This window comes from Excalfactoria chinensis, chromosome 4 (assembly GCF_039878825.1).
Source record: "Excalfactoria chinensis isolate bCotChi1 chromosome 4, bCotChi1.hap2, whole genome shotgun sequence".
NCBI classification, from domain to species: domain Eukaryota; kingdom Metazoa; phylum Chordata; class Aves; order Galliformes; family Phasianidae; genus Excalfactoria; species Excalfactoria chinensis.
In genome coordinates, this window is record NC_092828.1 from 39,629,296 (window position 1) to 39,641,777 (window position 12,482).

Here is a 12,482-nt window from a genome sequence, read left to right on the forward strand (position 1 = left end):
CAGAAAAAATAAACTACCATCGCCTCGTGTGCAGAACAGCCCCTCCCCCAGGGCTCTTAAATCTGCTGAGGGAACCCTTTTGATACTAACGACCCTCCAACCAAAGCAACACTGCTGTATGCTTGAGGTCATTCAGTTTATAAGCATGATGCAACTGCAGCTTAAAAAGCAGTGGGGGAACATTTAAATTTTTAAATAAAGTGCAAAGAAAACAAACTCTCTCATACCTGCAGCAGAATCATCCTAGCAGGGGCACTTTGGCCTTTGTAATCTACTTCTTGGGCTAATGAATAAAATTCTGTCTGTAAGGAGAGTTCTAAATATAAGTGCTTTATGCTGCACAACCTTCTCCTTTGGGGAATGATGTATTTTTGTTTCGGTTATTTTCTGACTTGTGGCAACTTGAGGACGGAAAAGGTGGTTCTCCAGTGCCTCTGGTACCACTCTGCAGTACTTGGTACCAGCTAGGATTCTAGTATTTTAGTCTGGGGACTGAAGCTGCTAAGGAGCACTGTGGCATCAAACTGAATAACTTATTACATGCAGTGCCTAAAGGAGGTGAAATGAATTAACCTGGATTTCCTGGAAGCTTCACAGCTTTACTGACAGAGCTGAAAAGGAGCCAAGATCATGCACAGTTATTACAAAGTCAGACTGAATTTATTATTCTCCAGAAATTAAAAATTAAAAAAAGAAAAAGCAGAAGACAACATCTAAACACTGTTTTTAGCTGAGGGGCAGAAAAGCACTGTAAAATTCACATATGTAAACAGTTGAAAGGAAGGGCAGACCCTGGAAATGCCCAAGAAAACTACCAGCATTACAGAGACCAACATAGTTCAGACATTTCTGTAAAGATTTAGATTAGCTCTTTACATAACGATACTCAGCTGTTTTGACAAAAACATGGATGCAGCTGAGCTTCCACAAACCAAGTCACAAGTGGAACAATTCCCTCAGCACTGCATTTCTAAGACAATTCTGTTGTAATTAAAGAAAAAAAGAATGTACAATAGTACATATTGTTTTATAGTAAAACAGTATCTGAACAGATTCAGTTTTCCTTCTTTTTTTAAAGCGTATACAGCTTTACAAAATATAAACCTTCCAAAGGTCAAATTCAAAAGCTTAGAAGAGGCTTTGCAAATTCTAAAAAAAATAACAGCCAATACACCATTGCTCCTGAAAGATGCACATTTTATTTTACCTCACCAGTTTTGGCCTTGGAAGGTGAACCATAAACTCGAATAACATTCCATGTGAGCCCAGCAGCATCCTGCACATCAACTGAAGAAACCTCCTCTCATGGGAATGCTCTCATTCAGCTCATGCTCTATCAGTTTGATGTCCTCCAGGTCATCCTTTATAATGCTAATTAGGTGACTCAGGCCTTCTTGCTGCTGCTTCAGATGCTGCAGGTAGTTTAAAAACCAGTGTGAGTGTTGTTTAACTTGACAGATTTAGAGTCAGAGTTCTCAAAACAGTCATATCTAGAAGCCTTAGCACATTGAAAAAATGCAGCATAATTACTTTGTAAAGAAAAAAAACAACAACTTTCAGCACTTAAAGCTTAATTCTAGCTTTATAGAACCTTGAGACATTGCAGTTGAGAACAGTAAAAAGGAGCTTATCATCAAACAAAAGTCACAAATTCTAAATACATCTCCCAAAGTACTGCTTAGCTGGCTTAAATTACGAAATTTAGAGTATCTCAGCAGTCAACCACGTAATACATACTTGCTTTATTTCCCTTAAGAGGTCTGAATCTATATAATAACGCTCTTCCGACCTCACTGCTCCAAAATGGTTTTGCATCCTGATTTGGGACATGAGCTCATTCAGTCTACCCTGTGAAAAGAAAGAGAGAGACTTAAATTGAAGACTACTCATTTACATAGAATCATAGAATCCTTAGAGCTGAAAGGGATCTTTAAAGGTTCTTTACACCTGTCAGAGCTCCGGTGTGCATTACTCCAAGGCACCAGGGCAGGAACCTTTACTGCTTATTCCAGTTATAATTCACTTCTATTTATTTATTTATTTATTTATTTTTGTGGAAGACAAGCAAAGAGCAAGCAACATTACTGCTCTTAAAGAATTAAAAAAAAACAAACTTAAATACCTATCCGTCATGCAGCAGAAAACACAATGCTCTAATAATACTGCTGAACTTCTCTTCTACAAGCCTTCCACAGTAAATGCACGCGCATGGTTTGGAAAACTTTATTTGCAGAGGAAAAACACAGGATTATCGGTAAAGTTCTGGGCAAATATATTTCAGCTACTCACCCTGAACTGTGTCGGTGCATTAAGTTCACACTGAATTATATCTAACTGTACACGAAGCTGTTCTTCATCTGCTTGAATGGCATAGCCACTTTTCCTTTGGATCTCTTGTTTTATCAACACCTGCAAAAGAAACCTTTGAGGTTTGTTAGAGAATACTTTACTCATCTCTTTCTCTACCAGCCCACCCTTCTCTCTGTTCTTCCTCCGGCAACTTGCTCATGAGATTTATTCTGTCATTCCTTCTGCTGCTCTAAGACTTCACGGTAGCCCCATGGCTTCTGAGTAACCTTTCCCTGACAGCTCTGCACGTTAATTCAGTGTACAGGAATGAAAATCTCATTTTCAGTACTGGCCATGCACATGACTACAAAGGTCACACTGGGATCCCATTCCCTCTTGGTTTGATTTCTGGCACCTAACTGGTTGTCAGAATGAGTCGCTTAACAATGCCAGTGTTACCTGTAATGTTCTGTGAGAAAGAGCCATCAGTTTCCTTTTGTACTGTGCGATTTTTGCCATAGTTGTAGTCTGGTTTTTCTGCAGTTCACTGATATCTTCTGATATTATCTGCAGAGGGTATAAGTTAGTTTGAAGTTGTAAAAGTTTCTGATAACAGAGCACATTAGTCCTAATCTGAAACCAGGAAGTTGAAAACAGTACTCAGTTCAGCAACTGAAGGTCCTTGCAAAAGATGCTTTCAGTAAGCTTTTTGCAGGGCTGTTGCTGTTTTGGTTGCTGTTTGTTTTCATACGGGCATCTGAATTAAGAGTCCAAGTCAATGCAACTTCATTCAGCCATTTTGAAAAATCCAAGTTTGATTTAGCCTATAACAACACAGTAAACTTGAGCCTGAAAAACCAAAACCCAAAACATTCTTTTGGCCAAAATACGCTATTAAGTAACGTATTATAGAATAGTGAGGTGAAAAAAGAAGTTAGCACAGTGCAATGCATGTGGTTCCACCTTCAGTTTTTAGCATACAGGAGAAATGCTCATTTAATAACAGATCCTTCAGCAGTAGCAAGTAATCATGATAAAACTAAAAAAACTTACATCTAAGCGAGTTTGATGCTGTTTGGTCATCTGATCTTGGACCTTCAATCTTCTCAACAGTTCTTTGAAACCCACCATGGGCACAGGAATAAGCCTACGAGTAAATAAATATTTAATACAAGCATGTGTTCTAACGAAATAATTGATGATTACAAGTGATCCTGGCTTTTGATAAATTAAGAGTAAAATAAAATAAAGCAAAAGAAAGTTCTTCAACCTGACTCCGCTTTAAGCACCTAAATGGGTAAAGGAATTAGGGCAGGCATTTCTACTTAACCTCATTTCTTCAATATTCTGCTTTTCTCCCCCCTTTCCAGATACTTTTATAATAGTCATTTAGACTATTAAGACTTACTTGTCAGGATCGGGATTATCAACTTTGGCTTGCTCCCATATAATAGGATCAACACCTTAAACAAAAAAAAAGAAAAAGCTTTTCAGTAGGGACAGATCTGAATAGATACTGTAGATAATTTATCTTACAGCAGTTACACAGGTAAAACATTAGCACATACACAAACCCCAGGAAGTATGATTAATGACGGCTGTGCAAATTAAGGTTAATCAAAGAAAGGTAGCACTTAAAATCTTGGTCTCGGGCTGTGTGCCGAAAGGCACACTCCTGCTGGCCTTAACGGGCAGGGAAGGAACGATAAACAATTGATCCAAGCAGACAGCCCATGCTTAAACAAGAAAAATTCCTTATTATTTCTGCAAACGCAGACTAACAAACTGTGCCCAACCACCTCACGCAGTCCTTATGACACACCTCCAATTGCAAAACAGTGCCTCCCATTCCTTAGTACTGCAGCAATGAAAGTGCTGCTCATCTTCCTGCAGCTTGGCTGCTCTGCACAAGTTCTTGCAATCCAGGTATAACAACTTCTGCTGTGTTTCAGCACTGGTCTTAGTGAACATGCTACACAGTACCTGTCACGTGCCAAGCATTGCTTTCCCTACCCAGCGCAGGGAGTTCACTGTGAGTGCTGTACGTAATATTTCACATATATGGAGCATATACTAAGATTATCTTAAGCAGCAAGCTAAAAAACAACTGTTCTTTTAATATCTGTATATTACACAGCTACAGATACGGGCTAAGAGCTCACCTTCCCCTCTCAAACAAACAAACAAACAAGCCAACAACCAAGGAAGCAAAAAAAGAACATAATTATTTTGACATATACCTTTTTAAAACAAACACCCACAAAACAACTTCCATCAGACAAGTCAAAGTAATTGACAATGGCCAAACCACATACAGCCTGCTGCTGTGTGGCATACTACTAATAAATTAAGTTGTTTGCAGTTCAGCAATTAAGCTAGCTTGTAATTAGAACAGGTCAGCACATCAGAATGCCTTCAAAACACCCACAGCTTTAAAAAGTGTTTTCTGGTGGGCTGACACCCACATTTTTCCCAGAGACCCAAGAAGCACCTGTCAGAGGCCTGACCGTGCCCCTGAGGAACCTCAAACCACATACCAGCTGGGGGGTTTTGAAGGAGCTGTTTGACTTGGGCTGGGGAGAGCTCCGTTCTGGCCATGGAGAAGCTGACCCCCAGCTGCTGCAGGGATGACTTTATGTTGGCTTGTTCAAAGTGGGCGTAGAGGGTGGTTGCTGGAACTCTCCTTGAAGTGCCATTGGGTGAACGCTCAACGACATAAATGATCACTTCTGTCCTGAGCAAGACAAACACATACTGTGAGACAAAGAAACAGCATACAGAGGCTAACTTAATGGAGAACAAACCTGAATTGAAATTACTACCTTTCCCAGCTGACAATTAACTTCCTTTAGCTAACTGAGATATCAAGTAGCAGTAAATCTAGGGTTTAACACAGCACAGCAGAAAATATAGCCTACAAGCACTGTAAACAGCCTACAAAAGTATGGTACCCCCAGTTTTAACAGCCATACTACACAGTAATACTAGTACTGCATTAAGAATAATACAAAAGCTTTGGTCTTTTAAAAAGCAAGAAATGGTAGGAAAGTAACAAGCAGAAATGTCAGCATCATCTGAAAAGCCTATTTTCTGAACTGAGCTGAGGGTTCTCAGCTGTGCACTCCAGAAAAGAACAAGCAGCATACACAAGAAAGATAAATGATCTTAATGCCTTAAGTAAAACAAGAAGAAATGAGATAAAGTTAAGCGGATCTAAAAATCAATAAGAGTGGAAGACAGGACCACTACCACTTGGAAAGCAGATTAGGTGCCATCCCTTTCTAATGTGCAACCCTGAAGAAAAACTGTGTCAAGTTCACATACTGATCATCTGGCATTGTTTTAACACCCTCTACGTTGACAGTAAGGGTCTGGTTTCCTCCGAGAATTTTATGTAGTGATTCTACGAGCTGCTGCTGCTGGCTTCGAATATCTACTTCTTTTCTGTTGAAGACCAAGACCACCAGGCCATCTTCATCTTTGTTGTTGGGCATTAAACTGTAACCCACAGCCTGCAAATGAACAAACAGAAAAACAGGGATACGTTACTCAGCAAAACACATCATGTGGCATGAAGGAGAGGGACTAAACCAAGATAAATCCCTCAACTGGTTCCAAATGCAGGTCACAACATATTTAGAGATGCAAAGGCATAATATCAATCCCCTACACAAGTACCCTCACAAGGCCACCAGCAGAGTATCTTTCACAGTGTTTTTGTTTGAATGTTTCGTTTTCACTTTGTCACGGTTGTTCAAATGATAACCTTTATTCCATACCTTAAAAGCACCCTTTTCTTGGTTAGGTTCTATATGCTTCTCATTCTCATAAAACAGGAATTACAACAAATGGATTCCTCAGCACCTACAGAACCCTTCTGGCAACACTTAGTTTCTGTTAGATGCCTGATGCTTACAGAGGTGATAAGCCAAAGGAGCTTATGATGCTTTGCTCCAAAGTCTATGCTAACAACTTAACTGCTTTTTTGTAGGCATCTGCCATGGCCAGCAAACAGCTGATTTCTCAGCATTTCACGTAAGGCACAGGAGCTCACAATGGCACTGCCAATTCTCACATGACAAGAGCAAATGTAGTATGTGGCCACCCATGCCTAACCTGAAGTGAGAACTTACTTCTTTTAGCAAACAGAACTCCAAGATTACTAGTTTTGTATAGCATGCTTTATACTTTGCTGTTCTTGGAAAACCCATACAGTTCTAAAGCTGCTATAAGTGACATCTTCCACAAAAGTAGGCTTTCATGTGCACCATCATCAAACTGTTCCAGATAACAGCTAAACAGGTAACACACGAGAAACCAAATGGTTGGTACGCATACACTGAGTTGATACAAAGATTTTATTAAAATGTCACCGTACAAATACCAAAACTGAGCACTAACCTACATTCAGGTTAGAAAGTTTGCCCTTCAAGGGATCGCCTTGGGAAAGGAGAGTATCACCATGCCTGGCCTGACCCAAATCCCTACGTCCAAAGCTTAGCAAGAAAGCTTAGCAAGAAAGTCAGCAGGCACAAGATTTGTAGAGGATTAAGATCTGCAGGCTGATATATTTAAGGCTGATATACAAAGCTGATGCATTCAAGATAGTGTGCGCAGACCAGGCTCTTAGCCAGTTTTAATAAAGGAGACCAAAAAAACCAACAACCCAGACACCCTGAAGTTCCTATTCCAGATACTGAAAGTTTCCTTCAGATCATTTAAAACAGTTTCTGTAATACTGTAACCTAAACAAAGGCATGTTAAAATTGAATTCTGGGGATCTGGTCCACACACACTGATCTAAATGCTATCATGGAAGAGATAAGTTTCATAATCACTGAATGTTTCATGAGCCTCATATGCACTTCCTATCTAGAGTCTCAGCAATATCTGAACTTTTAGCACCTGTACACCTTCAGAACTCCTTATATCAATAAATGCATCAGAAGTGCAAACACTGTCCAGAGAAATGCTCTTTCGTATTACAGAATCACAGAATCACAGAATTATAGGGGTTGGAAGGGACCTCTAGAGATCATCGAGTCCAACCCCCCTGCCAAAGCAGGCTCCCTACACCACGTCGCACAGGTAGGCGTCCAGGCGGGTCTTGAATATCTCCAGAGAAGGAGACTCCACCACCTCCCTGGGCAGCCTGTTCCAGTGCTCCGTCACCCTCACCGTAAAGAAGTTCTTGCGCACATTCGTGCGGAACTTCCTATGCTGGAGTTTCAGCCCATTGCCCCTAGTCCTGTCCCCACGCACTACTGAAAAGAGACCAGCCTCGCCACTATAGCTCCCACACCTCAGGTATTTATAAACCTGGATCAAGTCCCCTCTCAGCCTTCTTTTCTCAAGGCTAAACAGACCCAGAAATTTTATTGCTCTTTGCAGAAATAAAATTAAATTAATATTCGTGAGATACTTAGACAAAGAATCAGCAAGCAGAATAACCACTTCAGAACCACTTGTGAGCAGGTGACTAATTCATACCTTAAATCTGCAAAATGGGTTTTCCTGTGTGAACTCCACTGGAGCGATGTTATTGCTGAAGTACCCCTTTCCTGTTCCCCAGAAGGCCTGCAGCTGGTTCCATTTTGCCAAGATGGCATCTCTCTCATCTCCCAAGAGTGTTGGAGCTGAGAGAGCACTGGCAGTATTGATGAGCTGGTTTGACTGGGCAGGTGTCTGAGCAGGCTGGCTGAACAAACCACCTCCTAATGCTGCATTGAATGGAGAAACAAATGAACTCCTTCACCAAGAGAATTGGGCTTGAGTGCTAACACATGCTGTCTGCATATTATCGACATCACTTCTTTTCGCATTTTCAGAAGCAAAACAAACACATCAAAATGTAAATCAGTGTCAGTGCTTTATGAAAGTGTCCTTTTATACCCAATCTTCATCAGTAAAAGAAGCTTCCATGGGCTGAGTTAAGAGACTTACTCTTTCGCATTTAAATGAGACAAATACATTCACTCACGGCATGATCTGGTACCTTGAATGCCTTAATGCAAAAGATAGCTTTGCTGTTATAAATTCAGTGGGCTCAGAGCCTGCAGTCATTCATTATCCAACTTAAATTTGTTTAAACTGAACAATTTCCCTCCTCTTTCTAACAAGGCCATGACTGCTGACATCATTTCTGAACCCACTCTCTACCACCACTAACTCTAAGTGGTAAACACTGTCACCAGAAACTTGCCTGAGCTCATTTAAGAAAAGGGCAAGGGCTGCAAACAGGTATTTCAAAAGACAAATTTCTCAGAAGCCTCCATGAAGCACAAGTTCAAGTGTAACAGGCTCCTTTTACGATACACTTCAGTCTCACCACTCAAGCTCCAGTTGCTCTCCTACCCTTCTTCTTTGGCAACCAAAGCATAAATAGAGAGAAGGCTGTACTTACAGGTCTGCTGCTGCTGCTGCTGGGTACCGAAGCCTCCAAAGCCTAACCCAGTTCCCAACCCAGTACCCAAGCCAGTACCAGTTCCTGTCCCAAAACTAGTACCAAATCCAAAGCCTTTGTTCTGGGAAGCACCAAAGAGTCCTGGGAAAATAAGCGAAGAGTTATTGAGAACAGGATAAAAGTACATGTGAGCTGCAAAACATTAATTATTATGAAGAGCTAATACTAAACTTCATTCTAAAGTGAATACTTTCAGATTTGTTCTCTTACCGCTGGTGCCTGTATTGGTGGGAGCAGAAAAACTAAATGCTGGTGCTGCAGTGGTAGTGGTTGTCCCAAATCCTCCAAACGCACCTAACGAACAAAGTTTGCAGGTAAGGCAGGCTGTGTTCTGTGAGTGGCAGCTGTGCACAAGATGACAAGAAACCGCACGCTTCAGTGGGAGTCATGAGATGCAGACAGATGCATTATATGTTATTTTACAAGCACGTGGTTGACACTGACCATGAGGACCAAGTTCACCATCCAAGGAAACAGGGGAGAAAACATGAACCAGAAAGCTAATACATCCACGATGTATCAAGAATGCAAACAGAAAAGCAGCAGTAACAAACGCCCTGTTACTTGTGGCAGACACAACTTGCAATAGCATTTCTTAGATTGATTGGAAGTATTCCTAAAAATTAATATCGCTAAGCATTTAATAAGCAATCATGTCTCATGAGCTTTTTTTGTCATTTATAAAGTCTTAAGAGCAAAAAGAGAAATGACTCTGAGGCCAGGGTGCAGGCAATCACTGAGCCTACACAAAAATGCTGTCAGAGCAATGATTTTTCTCACACAAGTAAAATACTGCAAAGTCCTTTTTCACCAAAGCTACTTTTCCCATCATCTGAAACCTTTCCCAGCAACTCTCGCTTTGATGTTCAACTGTTATCCAGAGGAGAACACACTACACTTAGCAGCCGCCCACAGGTTTCCAGGAAAACCAGCTGCTGGCTAGCAGGGGGAAACCCAAGCACAGGCCAACCCGAGCACAGGCCCAAGTTCCACCATGCCTCCCAAAATCTTTGCATTTGTCCTTCCGACCACACCATCTCTTTGCAGACTCTTTGTGCTAATGCACCATCTGACCCAGTGTGCAGCATGTGGACACCTGAATAGCCCTGTGTTTCAAATCCTCCATGTTTCTGACCGATTTTACATACACTCAAATGGAGATGGACAGTCTAGTACATACAATGCATCAAAACAAAGCAATGCTGCCACTTCTCATTCATGTGTCAACAGCAAAAAAAAAGTCTGTTCAGACCTACTACACTTACCGTCTTGTATATACATACAAAATAAAGAGCTCAAATCAAAGCTGATGTGCAGCCACATTTTGTTTTAATTCAGCAAACAACACAACTAAATGTAAGAGCTGCTCCCCAAAGCTTTCAGGTTTCAGTCCTATCAGCAAGTAATCAACCCTAGCAGGAACAGCAGATGACACCATTTTTAGACAGATTCGTGTTCACAGCAATTTAACATCTTTTCTTAGAGAAGGCTCTAAAAGTGCAAACTACTCAACAAAATAATGCATCCAAGTTCTCTTGGATTAGTTACAATTCAGCTCAAGAAATACAGTCCAGTAGCACTCATACCAAGTTAAAAACCAAACCAGATCCCTTGAGCTCACAAAACAGGTAGGAGTATTCTAACACAGGGAGTGATGATGCCGTGGAATGAATATAACTCCTATACGAGCAGCGGCAGCGAGAACCAAGGGATAATTCTACTTGGGAAAAAGCGTGAGAAATCCATATAGTTGAGCAATTTTGTTCTAACAAAATGGGACAGACTAACTTGAAATTTATCAGCTGGTTACTCAGAACTGATGAGCCTACATGGTGCTACAAAGGGTTTTCTCAACAAGCACAGTCAGCACGCACCATGCTGGACAAACCCCCCCCCAGGGAATCACTTTGCTGGAACGTGCTCCATGTCAAGAGGCAGAACAGTTTTAGGAATGGAGGTAAAAGTGAGGGCTGTTCATTTTTATGCTGATCGTATAAAATTTGTTTCTCCACGGAAACAACTGAAGTGCAGCACATTCATGGCAACCAACAGAAGGCCAATGAGAAGACATGGGGCGGATGAAAACCATGACTGCAGCAGTCCAAGAATGTACGTGAGGAAATGAGGCATTAGGGACCAGCTCTGCAACAGTTCTGATGGCCCAGACCTAAAGGCAGAACCGATGTTTCAGTTCTGCTGTGTGACTGAGACTCGATTTTGGATGGGATAAGGCTGGCAGGTTACCGTGATTCATCTCCAGTTTAGTGTCTAATTGGGCATGTGGTCATTTTTCCTTAACAGCTACTTCTGGAGAATTTGGTAGGCAAAAATAAAAACCCTAATAATTGCACGGCTCTATAACTCAATTCACTACCAGAGCTTTTGCCTCCAGTCTTTACCGTATACAAAGGAAGTTCAGCACAGATTCTGAGTCAGGAATGCAATTCTTGGACCTCTGCTATTAACATTTATTACAGAACAAGTATACGTGTAATATCTACCTGCACTTGCCAGACTGTTACCAAAATTGAATGGCGGAGTTGAGGTAGTAGAAACACCGAAATTCCCAATATTAAAATTCACTGCGGGATTAGCAGCTAATCCGAAACCCCCAAAATTAAACCCACCGGCGGTGGAGTTTGTGGTCTCAAGCCCACCAAATCCTGACAAGCATGAAGCAGAAAGAGAGCAAGGCGGCGTTAGTTCTGGAGAAAGGCAGGTTCAGAAGTAACAGCTGACATACCGTTCTGGCACTAGAGACGAGGCAGGCATAGTTAATAACGAGAGTAAGGTATTAACCGGCACCAAGCACGAAATACTTAGCAGCTAAAAGCGAGGTTTAACCCCGTTCTCCCCACGTTGCTACAGGGATGGTTTTCCGGAGCCGCAGGGCACAGGAAGCTCAGGGACGCCCGGCAGCACGCCGGCGGGGCTCGCTCCAGCCGCACTCACAGCCGAGCCTCCGGCGGCCCCTTCACGGCTTCTCCTCCACCGCCTCTCCCTCAGCGGCCGCCGCGCCCCTGCATTCCCACGCGTTGGCCCCGCACTCACCGCTGGGGTTGGAGGCCCCGGCGCCCGCCGCCGCCCCGAAGTTGAAGGCCATGAGGGGCCGCAGCGGCGGGAGGCGTGCCCGCAGCCCTTACCGCCGGGAACAAACGGGCGGCGCTTCCGGCCCCATCCCTACGGCGCTTCCGGCCGGGGCGGGCCGCCATGCTCCGCCATGCTCCGCCTGCGCCATCACGCGCCGCCAGGCGGCCCGGCAGATGTACTGCGGGTGGAGGCCGCCGTAGCGACCGGCCTGCTGTAGGCATTTCGCCATGTGAAGCGCTAACGTTCGCTTAGAACTTGCTCGCCTGTTTACCGAGAGAGAAGCTCGGAGAGGGCGCCTGCCGGCAGCCGGCACGCTTGGTAATGCGGATCCTAAGTAATGGCGAGCACCGTTAGCCATCCCAGTTGGAACAAAACTTGAACAAGGCACCCGCAAGGCAAAAAAAAACCCTACAAACCAAACCAATGGAGAAAAACAAACAATAAACCCCACGATACCTCCGTGTAGAAGAAAATGATACATGTTAAAACGTGTGTCACTGTCTACACCTAAAGGAAACACCTCTCAATTAGCATACTCCATCGGGGGAAAAATCCCACTTCTGGCACTGGTTTTCAAAAACCAGCTTCCACTTGGCAAGGAAAAGATGCTTAGAGCTTTTCCAGGCCCTGCACGTACCTC

At 42.7% G+C, this 12,482-nt stretch overlaps 1 protein-coding gene across 2 annotated transcripts; it reads right to left on the bottom strand.

Moving 5' to 3' along the window:
- Positions 1–581: 581 nt before the first annotated feature.
- On the bottom strand, positions 582–11,963 carry NUP54 (nucleoporin 54). Of its 2 annotated transcripts, XM_072334680.1 has the most exons (13): positions 11,804–11,963; positions 11,254–11,415; positions 8,963–9,046; positions 8,693–8,833; positions 7,780–8,009; positions 5,614–5,801; positions 4,827–5,023; positions 3,698–3,752; positions 3,343–3,436; positions 2,749–2,856; positions 2,290–2,409; positions 1,738–1,848; positions 582–1,412 (listed from the first exon to the last, which is right to left on the bottom strand). In XM_072334680.1, exons 1-13 carry the CDS (start codon positions 11,853–11,855, stop codon positions 1,284–1,286), a joined length of 1,671 nt encoding a protein of 556 aa, XP_072190781.1. In that variant the 5' UTR covers positions 11,856–11,963; the 3' UTR covers positions 582–1,283. The 2 variants fall into 2 exon arrangements, with proteins under 2 accessions (XP_072190781.1, XP_072190782.1); XM_072334681.1 differs by lacking the exon at positions 11,254–11,415 and having other exon boundaries at positions 647–1,412; positions 11,804–11,959.
- Positions 11,964–12,482: the final 519 nt, after the last annotated feature.